The 18,756-nt window shown below is 40.9% G+C and overlaps 1 protein-coding gene and 1 non-coding gene across 3 annotated transcripts in view; one reads left to right on the top strand and one right to left on the bottom strand.

The window, feature by feature from the left end:
• ENKUR (enkurin, TRPC channel interacting protein) overlaps positions 1-18,756 on the bottom strand; it is a 34,789-nt gene that overhangs the window by 6,473 nt on the left and 9,560 nt on the right. For both annotated transcript variants that reach the window (XM_027559937.1, XM_027559938.1), the window contains exons 3-4: positions 9,570-9,793; positions 3,671-3,817 (exon numbers count right to left, since the gene is read on the bottom strand). In XM_027559937.1, coding sequence (XP_027415738.1) covers positions 3,671-3,817; positions 9,570-9,793 — 371 coding nt within the window. The remainder of the gene's footprint in view (positions 1-3,670; positions 3,818-9,569; positions 9,794-18,756) is intronic.
• LOC113903766 lies at positions 2,268-2,374 on the top strand. The gene has a single exon (XR_003514303.1). It is a non-coding gene; the product is annotated as a U6 spliceosomal RNA (small nuclear RNA).

The following is an 18,756-nucleotide window of genomic DNA, read 5'->3' as shown; positions in this document are numbered from 1 at the left end:
TGAAATAACCTCTTTGCTGTTTTTTAGTTATTTCATCTAAAAAAAAAATCTTTTATGCACTGCAGCAATACTGATTTTCCCTTATTTTTATATCTTAATTTTCCTTCCTTCTGGTCTGATACTGAAGCAATGTTGTTAATTTTGGGGAAACTTCATATAGGGAGAAGCTGTCACAAAATAGTAAAAAGTGTCTTCAGCTCCAGGCTCCTCTGCTGCCACCCCACCCCCATCCGTTTTTTACCTTCTAGCTCTGCTCTGTAACTAGGTGGTAGGCGTTAGGGGGGAGAGTATTAATCCCTGTGGGCTGCTCTTTCCCCAGTGTTTGCCCCCAGCCGCTGCCTGAGTTCAGCCACAGAGGGCACTGGTGGGAGGAAAGTGAGCTTGGGGCATTTCTTCCCCCTCCTCGATGTCACCTGGACACGACTGGCCCTTCCATTTGTGACTACAATGCCCATCAGGGACCCCTCTTCCAGGCTCCAGCTCCCACCTGGCTCTGGTAATGCTGTTTCCAGCCCCTGTCTTTCCAGCCTAGGGTGGTGGTGATTCCCACTGTCCCTAGTCCTGGGTGCCTCAATGTTCCCCACTGGTTCCCTTAGCGCTGCTTCACCTCTGTAAGTAGCTCCTTTGTAAATTCTCTTCAGAATCCCTGTCCAGCATGTTTTCTGAATCCCTGGTGGATAGAGCTTCCCGCTGTTATACTCTGTGCACGTGTGTGCTATGTGGTGAGAAAACACCTCCCCGGGGACTGGTGGATGTGCCTTTAGTCCCTCTTTGTTGCTGTCGTTTAGTTGCTCAGTCCTGTCCGACTCTTTGTAAGCCCACGGACTGTAGCCTGTCAGGCTCCTCTGTCCATGGGATTCTCCAGGCAAGATTTCTGGAGTGGGTTGCCATTTCCTCCTCCAGGGTGTCTTACCGACTGAGGGATCAAACCTGCATCTCCTGCACCGACAGGTGGACTCTTTACCACTGAGCCACCAGGGAAGCTGCCCCTCTTTAGCTAGTTGTTAATTGTGTGAACCAGGGCAAATGTAAGCCAAACTCCAAGCTCCCTGAAAGTAAGGACCACATTTATTTTGCTCATAATGGTATCCTTTGGGCTGGGTAGAAGGCCTGGAACATGGTAGATGTTCAGGAGATGAATGGATGGATGGATGAACAAAAGAGCCCATTTAATATATTTGCATTTTATATCCTCACCTGGGAAATGAGAAGTTTGGAATCTTTAGGCCAGATGATTCCTTCCTGGATAATGGGACTGTAATTCTAAAGAACAAGCAGAATGAATCCTACTCGGGGACATGTGAACATATTGTCACAGAGTGACACACAGCTCAACCAGGGAGGGAGCAGTGTTCAGGGCTTGTTAGAAACAGAGCCAGTGGCTTTGTTACCATGGCAGCTACATTACTCAGGCTAACAAGGCATCCAAGGTGGGGTCAGCTACTGTCCATCAGAGTGTATGCAAAGAAACAGCATGACCACATTAGGAAGCCAAGGCTTGCTGATCTACTATGGAGGTGCCTGAGCAAAGAGCCTTTTCCTTCCCAGGGAAGTTCTTCCTCTCTTTTCCTATCTTTCAGCATTATTTAGATACAAAATGGCTTTCACAAAAGCACATAAGTTTTAAGAATGGCAGAGTCAGAAAGAAGGAGGGAAGAAAGGAGAGTAAGAGGGAGGGACGGAACCAAGAGCAGAGCTCTTCCTGAAAGTGACAGGCAGCCACGTCTGCCAGCCTTCTTGCCTGCCTGTCCTCCCTTCTTCTTTCCAGCGCACTATTATTAATCATCCGGGTTTACACCAGGCACCAGGTTAGACAATGCAGAGACTGCTGACCACAGAGAGACTTGGTTCCTGCCCGCAGGCCACTCCTGTCCAGTGGGATACTCTCTTACTTTGTAGTTTAAGGCCCAGCTAAAGACCTACCTACATCTCGAAGTGGATGTTCATGCCTGGGAACCTTATAAAACATGATCTATACATAGACACATATCTCTGTATGTACACATATACAGAGCACCTCTCATCAACTAAATCACAACATTATTCAGAGCAGAAATTTTCTTATGACTCTTGGGGCTTAGCATGATACTCTATGCTGCTGCTGCTGCTAAGTCACTTCAGTCATGTCCGACTCTGTGCAACCCCACAGACAGCAGCCCACCAGGCTCCTCCATCCCTGGGATTCTCCAGGCAAGAACACTGGAGTGGGGTGCCATTGCCCTCTCCGGATACTCTATGCAGAACAGGTTTTTAATAAATGTTCATTGGTGCTCGATTCGGCAGCACATATACTAAAACTGGAATGATACAGAGAAGATTAGCATGGCCCCTGTGCGAGGATGACACACAGATTTGTGAAGCATTCCATATTTTTAAAAATAAATAAATAAATAAAAAATAAATGTTTATTGATGATTATGATGACAGATAAAACGTTAAGAATTTATAACAGCATATGAATACATTTTTTGATAGAAACTAATGTAAAAATATATTTTTTTCTGTTTTAAAAAGGTCACTAGAAATTGTTTTGTAGAAAGTTTTCACAGTAACAAAACAAGGAATAAAGTACTATTTTTACCTCTATAAGAGACAGGATGACTCTAGAAGAATATAAGTAGATGCTTACTAAATACTCTCTAAAGATGATTGAGCAACTGTGTTCATATCCCCCAAATATTTTAAATGCTTCAGATAAAAGTCTTGCGTTAAAAACTCCAACATAAGTGTCTTTAAGTCTATTTTAGTCAAAATAAAGAAATCATAGGTAAAACGTAACACTTGGTTATTTTAAAATCTAGACATTTGCTTATAAGAAAGAAAAAAAAAGTTGGTCTAGGGACAGGACAGTTTCAATTATTCTAGAGCTCCACCTAGTGAAAAATATCTATTTTATGAATATTATTTTTGAAAAATTCAGGGCCATGGGAATGGAAATAAAAATGCTTTTTTGCTTTATTTATGCATATTCATGTAACAGTTGGACTATAAAGAAAGCTGAGCACCGAAGAATTGATGCTTTTGAACTGTGGTGTTGAAGAAGACTCTTGAGAGTCCCTTGGACTGCAAGGAGATCCAACCAGTCCATCCTAAAGGAGATTGGTCCTGGGTGTTCATTCGAAGGACTGATGTTGAAGCTGAAACTTCAGTACTTTGGCCACCTGATGCAAAGAGCTGACTCATTGGAAAAGACCCTGATGCTGGGAAAGATTGAGGACACGAGGAGAAAGGGATGACAGAGGATGAGATGGTTAGAGGGCATCATCCACTCAATGGACATGAGTTTGAGCAAGCTCTGGGAGTTGGTGATGAACAGGGAGGCCTGGCGTGCTGCCATTCATGGGGTTGCAAAGAGTCAGACACAACTGAGCAACTGAACTGAACTGATGCATATTCACTGAAGGAGAAAGTGAACTTTCTTATGACACTACTCAGAAAAAAACAGAAGCTCACTCAGTCAGAAAAGAATTATTATTCAACAATCCTTATATTACAACATTTTGCTCTTCCCAAAGAAACAGCTTTGCTGCATGTAATTGTCACTGTAACCAAAAGACAGTATTCTGATTTCAAAAATCAAAGTGCTGGCCTTAATGATCATTGATGTTAGGCCCTCCTTTCAGAAATGTTCCAAAGAATTCCACACAGACATGAATTACAGAACGCTTACCTGCAGAACTGCTTCCCTTTCTTCATCAGATAGCCTTTTCATAGCTGCTTTCCTGAGGTTTTCCTGGATATAGTTATCATATTCTTCTTGGGCTTTCTTTACTTCCTCGTTTCGCTTACATATATATTCAGGTGTGACACCATAATCCTTACAAAGATTTTTCAGAAAAAAAAAAATCCTGAAAGTTATCTTGTATATGTGTACATACCAAGCAAAGATTAGGAGCAAAAGAGATGTTACAGACTTAAAGCCTTTGCTCAAAACACTGCAAATTGACAAGTCAGTGATTTTTTTGTTTTTCCTATTGGGAACTAGTAGCTTTTATCTTGAGGTCTCTTTTGCATAATTTTTTTTTTTTTTAAAGAAGATAAATGCTTCTAATGCATTGTAAAAACAGATTCTTAAAACTACTAGGCACATCTGCTTTAAGAAAAAAAAAATGACTTGGGCCCCTAAGGTTGTTTTTGGAAATACAAAATACAATTTTAGGCTCCTGGGCTGCTTATAAGGACTGACAGTGAAGCAATCAGCTGTGATTCTTTCAAGTTAGTGAATGTGTTGATACCACTGTGCAGAGACACAGAACTACTCCCCTATTCATTCTCCAAAAAAACTATTTGAGGATGTACTTGGTGGCAGCTACACTAGTGAATAAGAAAGGCAGTTTCTGTCCTCACCGAATGTGTTTTCTGTGGGGAGAAAAGCTCATCAAAAAGAGATTATAAAATAACATTTATAAATACAGTAAGAAGAAAGAGAGTCATGAGAACTAATTGAGATAAAATGTCAGGGAAGATCTCTCTGAGGAAGCAGCTGTTGAGAGATATGAGTCATTGAAACTATGCACAAATATCCTGGTTCTTCTCCTTGGAGGCAATACTTCCCTGCTCCCCTTTCAAGTAAGATGTAGCCATGTGACCAGCATTATCCCGTGCGAGTGCAAGTAACTTCTGTCCTTTTTGAATCTTATGAACTAATGGATGACTTGCCATGTTCTTTTTCTCTCTGGTATGATGTTCTTTTTCTCTCTGGTATGCTTTGGGTTGCTGGGTCCTGGAATGAGGACTGGAAGTAGAGCTCCCAGCAACCCTCAAAAGGACATGCAGCACAAGGAAGCACTAAAACTTAAGTTACTTTTAGTTACTTAAGTTTGGGGGTTGTTAGCCACAGCATAACCCAACCTAATCCTGACTGAACAAGGGATAGAAACCTTAGCTATTAATATAAATGTGCTCTGGAAAGTTGCAAAGCACTATACAGATAAACACTAAGAGCTCAGTACTCTGAGCATTTAGTTATTAGTACTCTGGGTAAATTAGTTCAATGGTAACCAGTTCAGTCCACTTCAGGAAACACTGAGAGCAACACCTCTTTTCAGCTCAGTACAATTAGTGAGGTTCATAATGATGATTCTGTGTCATCACAAGAAATTATATGTGGCATATTCTGTTTAAGAAAAAGAACTGCCTCACAGATGAGGAAAAGCTGCAGTGATCTGAAATATTCTCATGTGCTGGATCACTGAGAGCTAATGCATACTATTGATATTAATAATTGCATATATTATAATATCCACTCATCATTGAATTTTTACTAGGTGCCAGGTATTGTGTCAAGTGCTTAATATATTTTATATCATTTAATCATCACAATGCTGTGATAAATCTAATAACTTGTTAAAAAAAATCATGGAGTTAAGTAAGTGGCAGAGTTAGAATTTGAAATGCTGTCTTACTATTATCTCTGTATAACTCAGGCCAACATCCATGCTTCACTGTGCTAACACAAATCGCCCTCATGGCACAAATGGGTACACAATACTTTACTTGGAACTAAAACATGAGGTTCGCTCATTTTTAAAAAATGGCATCACCCTAAAAAGGACCTACTGTCTCACTTAACAATAATAGATTTTAAAACTTAACTCTGGTAAGTGGAAAGTAAGCTGAGTTAGTCCTTCCCGAGCTCTGACTGCTTAGCCACCAAGAGTATTACTACTACTACTACTACTAAGTCACTTCAGTCATGTCCGACTCTGTGCGACCCCATAGACGGCAGCCCACCAGGCTCCCCGGTCCCTGGGATTCTCCAGGCAAGAACACTGGAGTGGGTTGCCATTTCCTTCTCCAATGCATGAAAGTGAAAAGTGAAAGTGAAGTCGCTCAGTCGTGTCTGACCCTCAGCAACCCCATGGACTGCAGCCTTCCAGGCTCCTCCATCCATGGGATTTTCCAGGCAAGAGTACTGGAGTGGGGTGCCATTGGAGCAGAGAATCTGCATTGCTTGGTAGACAAGCTCAGGTAGACTAACCTAGCATTTTTCTGTCTCTGTGATGGAGACTCAATTTCCTGTTCAAGGCAGAAAATGTATCGAAGTGGGCGGCTTACACAGAATGCAGCCATGAGGAGGGGGACACACAGCATGATCGTCAAAGGAGAAGGGGTGTTTTGTGTGTGTGTGTGTGAGAGATGGTGGAGAAATGATGGTGGAAATGGTTTTAAAAAGCCAGGAGAATGAAATTTCTGCTTTTCAACACCCTATGGGACAGGAAGTCTGAGCAACCTCCAGGGGCCATAGAAGGAGGAAGTATCAAAGAGAAGCTTGAAATCTTCATTGGCGTGTGCTGCCAGCTCCCAGACTCCTACTGAGGTGTCTTAGCCAACTGAGCATCAGGGGTTTTTCAGGGACTAAGTAGTTTTTCTCTAACAATGGCCTTGAGGATCCTGTTTTGATTGTGAACAGGCATTGGATTCATCATGGTGGATCACCGGATGACCTTAATGCAAGCCCCTCAACCATCACTATTACAATTTCTTTTTTCCTCTTCCTTTCTTTTTTGCCACAAGTTATTATTAAGTATAGGCTTCCCCAGTGGTTCAGAGGTAAAGAATCTGCCTACAAGGCTGGAGCCACAGGAGATGTGGGTTCAATCCATGGCTTGGGAAGATCCCCTGAAGGAGGGCATGGCAACCCACTCCAGTATTCTTGCCTGAAGTATCCCATGGACAGAGAGGAGGCTGGTGGGTTATAGTCCACAAGGTCACAAAGAGTCGGACACTACTGAAGCAACTGAGCACGCACACATTATATTATGTACTGGAAAAAGAAATGGCAACCTACTCCAGCATTCTTCCCTGGAGAACCCCATGGAGAGAGGGGATTCTGTAGCCCTGGCAGGCTACAGTCCATGGAGTCACAAAGACTCAGACACGACTGAGTGACTGAGCACGCTCATTATTATGCATTACTATTCTTTAGAATTTTGTACTCATACTATGTGTGTTTCCAGCATTTTTGTGTTTGATAAACATGCAAAGTAAAATAGGTTTCATGTAAGGTTCTTTTCATAAGCTTTTTAAGCTTTAAACTTCTACATTTAAACAGCTAAACCCATGCTTCTATAATTTTCAGCAATGAAATCATATGCTTATCTGATAAGCACCTTTTCAGATAGAAATGAAGGTCCTGAAAAGACTATTGTTCAGTACTTTCAAGGTCTGTTTTACTCCAAACCATACACAAGTGAATATATTCAAACTGAAATAGTACTGTGAATTATTTACACTACACTGATAGGATGGACAGTTCTAAAGTTGTTTTCCTCTTCATTTCTCTCATTCTGTTACAAAGATAATGTAAAGTGAAAGTGAAAGCTACTCAGTTGTGTCCGACTCTTTGCGACCCCATGGACTATACAGTCCATGGGATTTCCCAGGCAGGAATACTGGAGTGAGTTGCCTTGCCATCCTCCAGGGGATCTTCCTAACCCAGGGATCGAATCCAGGTCTCCCATATTGTGGGCAGATTTTTTATCAGCTGAGCCACCACGGACGCCCAAGATAACGTAAACTAATAACTAAATCCTAGAATATTCTGAAAGGTTATTCCTTCCAGATTTACAATAATGACTGTGCTTCTAGTGACAATTCCACCTCACCAAAAATGAGTATCTTTTAGAGATGGGCTCCAAAATCACTACAGATGGTGACTGCAGCCATGAAATTAAAAGACGCTTACTCCTTGGAAGGAAAGTTATGACCAACCTAGATAGCATATTCAAAAGCAGAGACATTACTTTGCCAACAAAGGTTCGTCTAGTCAAGGCTATGGTTTTTCCTGTGGTCATGTATGGATGTGAGAGTTGGACTGTGAAGAAGGCTGAGCACCAAAGAATTGATGCTTTTGAACTGTGGTGTTGGAGAAGACTCTTGAGAGTCCCTTGGACTGCAAGGAGATCCAACCAGTCCATTCTGAAGGAGATCAGTCCTGGGATTTCTTTGGAAGGAATGATGCTAAAGCTGAAACTCCAGTACTTAGGCCACCTCATGTGAAGAGTTGACTCATTGGAAAAGACTCTGATGCTGGGAGGGATTGGGGGCAGAAGGAGAAGGGGACGACAGAGGATGAGATGGCTGGATGGCATCACTGACTCGATGGATGTGAGTCTGGGTGAACTCCGGGAGTTGGTGATGGACAGGGAGGCCCAGAGTGCTTCGATTCACGGGGTTGCAAAGAGTCGGACACGACTGAGCGACTGATCTGATCTGATCTAATTCTTAAATATACTAAGAACTGAAATTAAGGAAAACAACTGTAGTTTTCCTTTACTAAACTACATGTTGTTGTTCATTCCAAATTCTCTGTACTTTCACCATACTAGATTTGGACCAAATGCAGACTTCAGGGGAATGAGCATTGACAATCTAGAGAATTTGTTCAGTGAGAGCACTGTTTTTTAATTGAAGTAAAGGTGATTTACAATAGTATTATCAGTTTTAGGTGTACAACATAATGGTTCAAAATTTTTATAAATTATAGACTATATATACCATTTAAAGCTGTTTAAAAATGTTGGCTATATTTCCCTTGTAGCTTACTTGTTTAATATATCCTAGTAGCTTATTTATTTTATCCATACTAATTTGTACCTCTTAATCCCCTCTACTTTTCCACTTCCCACTGGTAACCATGAGTTTGTCAGAAAGCACCGTTAGTAATAATAGAATCTTTATGAATAATTTGAATATCAGGTCTTTTTGAAAATTACAGTAGTCAATTATATAACACTTTATTACTTGAAAATTTTCCCCATTCTGATTTTAGCACTGAAAGCCCTGCATGTTGGGGAAAACTTAGTCCCGGGCAACTGGACAGCTGGTCATCCTATGAAAGATCTTCTCTTTTGGAAGCTAAGATGAACTATTGCAGTAATAGGAGAAAAAGGTGAAATTACTGAACCATAACTTTGAAGAGGTTTTTAATGTGAAGAAGCATTATCATCTTGAAATACTGCTAATACTTTAAATTATAGGCAACACTATGTGAAATGCTGAGTCTGGGTCTCTGTAGACAAAGTCAGTAAAGTATATACATGAAATTGCCATCTTAATTGATAGGGATATGTGACAAGTAAAGATATAAACAAATGATAATTATCTTATAAATAACCAAGTTTAGTGAATTTGTTCATTGTTTTTCGTGTACATTAGCTGTCAGCTTGCTAAAAGCTTACTATTAAGAGCTAACTAGCTAGTTGAGTGATAGATCAATCTATGCCAAATCTTCACCTTGAATTTTTTTTAAAAATTCTATTTTCTTTCTCTATTATTTTTATAATTTTTTATTAGAAGGTAATTGCTTTATAATACTGTGCTGATATCCACAATACTACTTAATTTTAAAACAAATTTTTATTGGAGTATAGTTGCTTGCAATGTTGTGTTTCTGTCTTATAGCAAAGTGAATCAGCTATGTGTTTACATATATCCCCTCTTTTGGGGATTTCCTTCCCATTAGGTCACCACAGAGCATTAAGTCAAGTTCTCTGTGCTATACAGTAGGTTCTCATTAGTTATCTATTTTATACATATCAGATTTTATTAATCTATCATAAGGCTACCTTTTTATTGATGTACTTTGGAACCAGTCCTGAAGTTTCAAGGTCATGCTTGTCTCCAGTTCTTTTGTCAACATAAATTGGTTTAGGCTTTTTAGCCACTCCCATAATGACATCAGCTGCATTTGTATTTATAAAATTTTTTTCACTCTGTATTCCCATGACTGGATGGTCAGTCCTCAATGGCACAGGTGGCTTTCTGCGCTCATTCCATTCAAACTTTTTTTCTGTTAGACATAACGTTTCCATTGTTAATGTTAAACCATAAACATGTCTACTCAGTACTATTTATAACATCCAGATATTTTACCATTAGTATATTAGAGTTGTATTAAAAATATATTCAAATATTTAAGGTAAAAATCAGTAATCACAAATGCAAAATATTAAATGTGAAATAATCAATATGTTGAAGAACAATATAAAAATCTAAGGGAAGAAAATAAACTCCCTAAATCATATGTGAGCTAATACATTTTTATTAGCTATTATGAAAATATTTTCTTATAAAGATTTCAACAAATATTTAGTTTGCCCATTGAAAAAGTTCAAAGAAACATGAAAACATTTTTCTGAGTACTTTCAATATTATGAATAATCATTTTCACAGGAAAGTTACTATAAAAGCACAAAGTAAAGAAATCAAACTTGATGTATTGAAAGTCCAAGAATCTATGAAATTTTTTGCAGATTATCATTACAATGATTATCATTGATTATTATTACAAGGCATAAAAATCATGTAATAGCTGTGCCTCCAACATGCATCTTAAGAAATAAAGATTACCAATACTGTTGAGGTTTCCTGTTCACTCCTTGATGATTACATTTCACCTCCTTAAATAACTACTATCCAGAGTTTACCTTATTTCCCTATTCCACATTCTCTTAATTAGCAGATGAAACTGGCTGTTTCTACACAGTCTCTTTGACTTGACCATTCTGACTCACCTGTTTTGATACAGCCACATAGAAGTGGTTTGTCAAAAAGCTAAAATGTAAAATAATTACATTTTATTTCCCAGAACCAAAGGCAACAACTATCTTGACAAAACCTTATTCAAATCTTAACCCCAAACACAACTACTAGGTACTTTGTCTTTATTCATTTCTGTACTGTTTGAACTTTTAAATCATTTTTATAACCTTTATTATAAGAAAAAAAACAGTATTTTATTATTAAAGGTCTATGAAATGGATTGATCTCTTGTTATGGGCTGAATTGTGTCCTGACCCCCATATTCATATGTTGAAGCCCTAAAGCCCAGTACCTCAGAACGGTACTGTAGTTGAACATAGTTTTAAAGAGGGATTTAAGTTAAAATGAAGGCATCAGGGTGCTACTGCTGCTGCTGCTAAGTCGATTCAGTCGTGTCCGACTCTGTGCGACCCCATAGATGTCAGCCCACTAGGCTCCTCCTTTCCTGGGATCCTCCAGGCAAGAATACTGGAGTGGGTTGCCATTTCCTTCTCCAATGCATGAAAGTGAAAAGTGAAAGTGAAGTCGCTCAGTAGTGCCCGACTCTTAGCGACCCCATGGACTGCAGCCTACCAGGTTCCTCCATCCATGGGATTTTCCAGGCAAGAGTACTGGAGTGGGGTGCCATTGCCTTCTCCACGAATGATCTCCTTATAAAAGGAGGAAATTCGGACACAAACACAGAAGGAAGACCATGTGAAGACACAGGCAGAAGATAGCTATCTAGAAGCCAAGAAGAGAGGTCTCAGAAGAAATGAACCCTGTAAATATCTTGATGGTGTTTTTGTTTGTTATTGGCTGCACCTTGAGGCATGTGGGATTTGTTTCTCCGACCAGGGATTGAACCCATAATCCCTACAATGGAAGCACAGAGTCCTAACCACTGGACTGTCACATAATTCCGGGAAACACCCTGATCTTCGATGCTAGCTCTCAGAATTGTGACAAAATAAATTTCTACTTAAGCTACTCCATGGGGCTTTCCAAGTGGCAGTAGTGGTAAACAATCCACCTGCTAATGCCAGAGACAGTAAGAGACATAGGTTCGATCTGGGTTGGGAAGATCCCCTGGAGAAGGAAATGGCAACCCACTCCAGTATTCTTGCCTGGAGAGTCCCATGCACAGAGGCGCCTGGAGGGCTACAGTCCATAGGGTCTCAAAGAGTCAGACATGACTGAAGCAGCTTAGCACGCACATACTCGTTAGGGTAGCAGCCCTGCTGCTGCTGCTGCTAAGTCACATCAGTCGTGTCCGACTCTGTGCGACCCCGTAGACGGGAGCCCACCAGGCTCCCCCATCCCTGGGATTCTCCAGGCAAGAACACTGGAGTGGGTTGCCATTTCCTTCTCCAGTCCATGAGAGTGAAAAGTGAAAGTGAAGTCGCTCAGTCGTGTCCGACTCTTAGCGACCCCATCGACTACAGCCTACCAGGCTCCTTTGTCCATGGGATTTTCAAGGCAAGAGTACTGGAGTGGGGTGCCATTGCCTTCTCCTAGCAAACCAATATACCCCTGATAATTCTATACCCCCCACAAATATTATAAAGGAAGCTTTCAATATTCACTTAGTCATTGATTCATGCAATATGTTTTTGCTGAATACTTACTATGTTCCCAGGTACTGCTCTAGGAACTGTGGGTACAGCAGTGAACAAAGGACACAAAGCTCCCTTTCTGATGGAGTTTACATGATAGTGGGGGATGGAAAAATGTAATGTGTAGACTACGATGTATGTATTTGCTTGAACAATATGTAAAACTGTTTCTTGTTCTTGACCTACAAAAATAGTTATCTTCTTCCTATTTAACATACTACTGAGATGTTGTGAATTGTCAGAAATTGAATTGTGGAGTTCTTACAAAGCCTGGAGCAGAGAATAAACCTGTTACAACCCAAATATTTCCCATCTACTAAAACAGACTCATTGGAAAAGACTCTGATGCTGGGAGGGATTGGGGGCAGGAGGAGAAGGGGACGACAGAGGATGAGATGGCTGGATGGCATCACTGACTCAATGGACGTGAGTCTGAGTGAACTCCGGGAATTGGTGATGGACAGGGAGGCCTGGCGTGCTGTGATTCATGGGGCTGCAAAGAGTCGGACACAACTGAGCGACTGAACTGAACTGAACTGAAACATACCCAAGTAAGGATGGTATAACCAGTTTGCCTAAAAAGCCAGAGGCTTTAAAAAAAATTAATTTATCTGTTTTAATTGGAGGCTAATTACTTTATAATATTGTAGTGGTTTTTGCCATACATTGACATGAATCAGCCACGGGTGTACATGTGTTCCCCATCCTGAACCCCCCTCCCACCTCCCTCCCTATCCCATCCCTCAGGGTCATCCCAGTGCACCAGCCCTGAGCACCCTGTCTCATGCATCGAACCTGGACTGGCGATCTTTTTCACATATGATAATATAAATGTTTCAATTCTATTCTCTCAAATCATCCCACCCTTGCCTTCTCCCACAGAGTCCAAAAATCTGTTCTTTACATCTGTGTCTCTTCTGCTGTCTCACATATAGGGTCATTGTTATCATCTTTCTAAATTCCAAATATATGTGTTAATATACTGTATTGGTGTTTTTCTTTCTGACTTACTTCACTCTGTATAATAGGCTCCAGTTTCATCCACCTCATTAGAACTGATTCAAATACATTCTTTTTAATAGCTGAGTAATTAGTCCATTGTGTATATGTACCAAACTTCTTTATCCATTCATCTGCCAATGGACATCTAGGTTGCTTCCATCTCCTGGCTATTGTAAACAGTGCTGCGATGAACATCGGGGTACATGTGTCTCTTTTAACTCAAAACCAGAGGCTTTTATAAGTTCACATGAGAAATATTTAGAAGCCAAATTTAATTATGAGTTGAAACTGCATGCAGATGACTTCCTTAACTAAAGCTTTAGAAATGCATTTAAGAGGCAAAAGTGAATTCTCAGAAAATAAAGCAACAGTTTAGGAAGACTGATAACTCATTCTTAGTTGAGTAAGTCAGATAAGGCAATGGCACCCCACTACAGTACTCTTGCCTGGAAAATCCCATGGACGGAGGAGCCTGGTAGGCTGCAGTCCATGGGGTCGCTAAGAGTCAGGCACGACTGAGTGACTTCACTTTGACTTTTCACTTTTATGCCTTAGAGAAGGAAATGGCAACCCACTCCAGTGTTCTTGCCTGGAGAATCCCAGGGACGGGGGAGCCTGGTGGGCTGTGTCTATGGGGTCGCACAGAGTCGGACACGACTGAAGTGACTTAGCAGCAGCAGCAGTTGAGTAAGTAAATTATAAATCTTCCTTTGTGGTTGTGCACTGGATGAAGCCTAAAGCCTACCCCCATCTTACTGTATGGTGTATCTACCTAAGCATCATCTCGTCTATCAACACAAGAGTGGAGGATGGCAATGGGGCTGCTGCTTCATCGCTCAGGCATGTCTGACTCTTTGCAGACAATGTGGGGAGGTTTGGAAAAAGGGGTGAGGATGTCTAGTCACAAATTATTCCCCCTGATATCTATATTCTCTACGACCACAACTGACTGCCAAATCCGAAAGCCAAATGATTTGGTTTCTTTCTAGGCTTCCCTAATAGCTCAGCTGGTAAAGAATTTGCCTACAATGCAGGAGACCCCGGTTCGAATCCTGGGTCAGGAAGAGCTGCTGGAGAACAGATAGGCTACGCACTCCAGTATTTTTGGGCTCCCCTGGTGGCTCAACTGGTAAAGAATCCACCTGCAGTGTCAGAGGTGGATTCGATCCCTGGGGTGGGAAGATCCATGGAGAAGGGAACGGCTACTCACTCCAGTGTTCTGGCCTGGAGAATTCCAAGGACTGTATAGTCCATGGGGTGGCAAAGAGTCAGACACAACTGAGCAATTCTGACTTTCACTTTTCACTTTAGGCTATAACCAAATTGCAATATCAACAGGGTCTCGTAGTCATGCAGATGTTCCACTACTTGAATTCAGAGAAATGTTCATATACCTTGTAGGTATTTTTCAGTGTGTCTAGCAAGTTACTGTGTTCAAAATGGCAGTATATGCACAAAGAGACTGGTAGCTGTTTGGCCTATGTTACCTAAAACGTTGTTTCACCGCATGGGCTTTTATTTTATCTTATTTTGATGGACCTTTAAAGCTCTTGTAAAACCCCAAATTTTTTATTCTTAAGGCCAATGAATTTTTGTGTTTGTTTTACCTTATAACATTTCATGCAAAGATGAAATGGTATGGGCCTAACAGAAGCAGAAGATATTAAGAAAAGGTGGCAAGAATACACAGAAGAACTATACAAAAAAGATCCTCACGACCCAGATGATGATGATGTGATCACTCACCTAGAGCCAGACATACTGCAATGTGAAGTCAAGTCGGCCTTAGGAAGTATCACTAAGAACAAAGCTAGTGGAGGTGATGGAATTCCAGTTGAGCTCTTTCAAATGCTAAAAGATGATGCTGTGAAAGTGTTGCATTCAATATGTCAGCAAATCTGGAAAACTCAGCAGTGGCCACAGAACTGGAAAAGGTCAGTTTTCATTCCAATCCCAAAGAAAGGCAATGCCAAAGAATGCTCAAACTACCACACAATTGCACTCATCTCACACGCTAGTAAAGTAATCAAAATTCTCCAAGCCAGGCTTCAGCAATCATGAACCATGAACTTCCAGAGGTTAAAGCTGGTTTTAGAAAAGGCAAAGGAACCAGAGATCAAATTGCCAACATCTGCTGGATCATTGAAAAAGCAAGCGAGTTCCAGAAAAACATCTACTTCTGCGTTATTGACTACGCCAAAGCTTTTGACTGTGTGGATCACAATAAACTGTGGAAAATTCTTAAAGAGATAGGAATACCAGACCACCTGACCTGCCTCTTGAGAAACCTGTATGCAGGTCAGGAAGCAACAATTAGAACTGGACATGGAACAACAGACTGGTTCCAAATAGGCAAGGAGTACATCAAGGCTGTACATTGTCATCCTGCTTATTTAACTTCTATGCAGAGTACATCATGAGAAACGCTGGGCTGGAAGAAGCACAAGCTGGAATCAAGATTGCCGGGAGAAATATCAATAACCTCCGATATGCAGATGATAACACCCTTACGGCAGAAAGTGAAGAGGAACTAAAAAGCCTCTTGATGAAAGTGAAAAGGGAGAGTGAAAAAGTTGGCTTAAAGCTCAACATTCAGAAAACTAAGGTCATGGTATCCAGTCCCATCACTTCATAGCAAATAGATGGGGAAACAGTGGAAACAGTGTCAGACTTTATTTTGGGAGGCTCCAAAATCACTGCAGATGGTGATTGCAGTCATAAAATTAAAAGACGCTTACTCCTTGGAAGGAAAGTTATGACCAACCTAGACAGCATATTAAAAAGCAGAGACATTACTTTGTCAACACAGGTCCGTCTAGTCAAGGCTATGGTTTTTCCAGCGGTCATGTATGGTTGTGAGAGTTGGACTGTGAAGAAAGCTGAGTGCCGAAGAATTGATGCTTTTGAACTGTGGTGTTGGAGAAGACTCTTGAGAGTCCCTTGGACTGCAAAGAGATCCAACCAGTCCATCCTAAAGGAGATCATTCCTGGATGTTCATTGGAAGGACTGATGTTGAAGCTGAAATTCCAATACTTTGGCCACCTGATGCGAAGCGCTGACTCATTTGAAAAGACCCTGATGTTGGAAAAGATTGAAGGCAGGAGGAGAAGGGATGACAGAGGATGAGATGGTTGGATGGCATCACCGACTCAATGGACGTGAGTTTGGGTGAACTCTGGGAGTTGGCGATGGACAGGGAGGCCTGGCGTGCTGCAGTTCATGGGGTCGCAAAGAGTCGGACATGACTGAGTAACTGAACTGAACTGAACTACCTTATAATGTTTATAAGAGGAGAGACAGACTTCATCTCTTTTTTCTTATTTGAAACTTAGGATTTACAGTTTGGTAGTTGTGCTATGTAATATGCTTAACTTTGGTGAGTATTCATAAGGACTCAAGTAATATCACTGGTCCTAAGGCACTTAAGGAATTAAATTCTATTTTAAGATTTTCCAGTATTCTTGAGTGGCTGTGCATTGCAAAATAACACTCGAGGAAAAGACAGGAGACTTTCAAAGACCTGAATTTAAACATTAATATTGTATTTTCATACTTGCTTCTTCCATCTTTCCTAATAATGCCCTCATCCTTTATCATGGCATATGGATTATGAGAGGACTGTGGGACACAAACCATTGCCATAGGGAGAAGGAGTCACATTTTTGTCAAAAGGTGATACCCTCACTGGGCTTGACATACTGTGTTAGTTCTTTGATCCAAGAAGATGGGAAGAGGCTAACTTTTTAAAAGACATAGACTCATTGCCCTCTTGTGTTTATTACCCAAAACCAGCAGGGAAGACATACTCAAGATGGGAAGAAGCTGCTTCATGCATACTTGTCACAAATCCTTTTTCATCTATTCTCCACTTTTCTAATGGCCTTTCCCCCAATATCCATGTGCTTTATGATCACAACTGACTACATCATTTGTGAGGCCCAGCACAAGATGAAAATGTGGGACTCCTTGATAAAAAGTTATTAGGAATTTCAAGATGACAAAAGCAGAGCATTAAACCAAGTGTGGGATCCTTTGAAGCATGGGGCCCAGGGTGGCTGCACAGGTAGCATGCCCAAGAAACTGATTCTCATTCAGGAAGCCTCTTCCATTACATCCAGTTCTTTCATTGTCCTAATGGTCTTCGAGATCTGAGAAATTTAAAGCCCCATACTCAAAGCTAAAATGAGACTGGTCATTGCTTTGACAACTGATGGCAATGGTTGTATTTTCATTTCCTGGAAAAAAGACTAGATAAGGTTCAGAGGCCAAGCAATTTTGCCCATTTGGGGTTTAGAACTCTTATAATTGTTGCTTGTTATTGATGTCATATGGCTAGATCTGAAGATGGTGGGTGGTGCTCGAGGTGGGGCTTTATCATATAGTCCAAGATATAGTTCAAGATGCTTACACCTTCAAAAGGAAAGTCTTTGGGGAAGGAAATTTAGCACTCTCTACTCTCTTTTTCTGGGAAATAGACGGGGAAACAGTGGAAACAGTGTCAGACTTTATTTTTGGGGGCTCCAAAGTCACTGCAGATGGTGACTGCAGCCATGAAATTAAAAGACGCTTACTCCTTGGAAGGAAAGTTATGACCAACCTAGACAGCATATTCAAAAGCAGAGACATTACTTTGCCAACAAAGGTTTGTCTAGTCAAGGCTATGTTTTTCCTGTGGTCATGTATGGATGTGAGAGTTGGACTGTGAAGAAGGCTGAACGCCGAAGAATTGATGCTTTTGAAGTGTGGTGTTGGAGAAGACTCTTGAGAGTCCCTTGGACTGCAAGGAGATCCAACCAGTCCATTCTGAAGGAGATCAGCCCTGGGATCTCTTTGGAAGGAATGATGCTAAAGCTGAAACTCCAGTACTTTGGCCAACTCATTCGAAGAGTTGACTCATTGGAAAAGACTCTGATGCTGGGAGGGATTGGGGGCAGGAGGAGAAGGGGATGACAGAGGATGAGATGGCTGGATGGCATCACTGACTTGATGGACATGAGTCTAGGTGAACTCCGGGAGTTGGTGATGGACAGGGAGGCCTGGCATGCTGCGATTCATGGTGTCGAAAAGAGTAGGACACGACTGAGCAACTGGACTGAACTGACTCTCTTTTTCTACTACATAGTGGGGTTTTTGAGAATTTTTTAAAATACATTTTTTCATTGTAGTGGATTTGTAATATTATAAGTAACAGGTATACAATATAGTGATTCAGCATTTTTAAAGGTTATACTCCATTTATAATTACTATAAAATTTGACTGTATCACTTGTTATACAATGTATCATTGTATCTTATTTTATACATAATAATTTGAACCTCTTAAGCCCCTATTTTATTGCCTCTCTTTTCCCTCTTCTCACTGGTAACCACTAGTTTACTCTGTTTGCTTCTTTTTTGTTATATTTACCAGTTTGTTTTCTTTTATATTCTACATATAAGTGACATCAAAAAGTTTACATCTTTGACTTATTTCCCTTAGTATAATACCCTCCAAGTCCATCCATGTTGCTGCAAATGGCAATAGTTCATTCTTTTTTTATGGTTGAGTGGGCTGCCGTCTATGGGGTCACACAGGGTCGGACACGACTGAAGCCACTTAGCAGCAGCAGCAGC

This window comes from Bos indicus x Bos taurus, chromosome 13, assembly GCF_003369695.1.
Source record: "Bos indicus x Bos taurus breed Angus x Brahman F1 hybrid chromosome 13, Bos_hybrid_MaternalHap_v2.0, whole genome shotgun sequence".
In the NCBI taxonomy this organism is placed as follows: Eukaryota; Metazoa; Chordata; class Mammalia; order Artiodactyla; family Bovidae; genus Bos; species Bos indicus x Bos taurus.
This window is presented reverse-complemented; position numbering and strand designations above follow the sequence as displayed.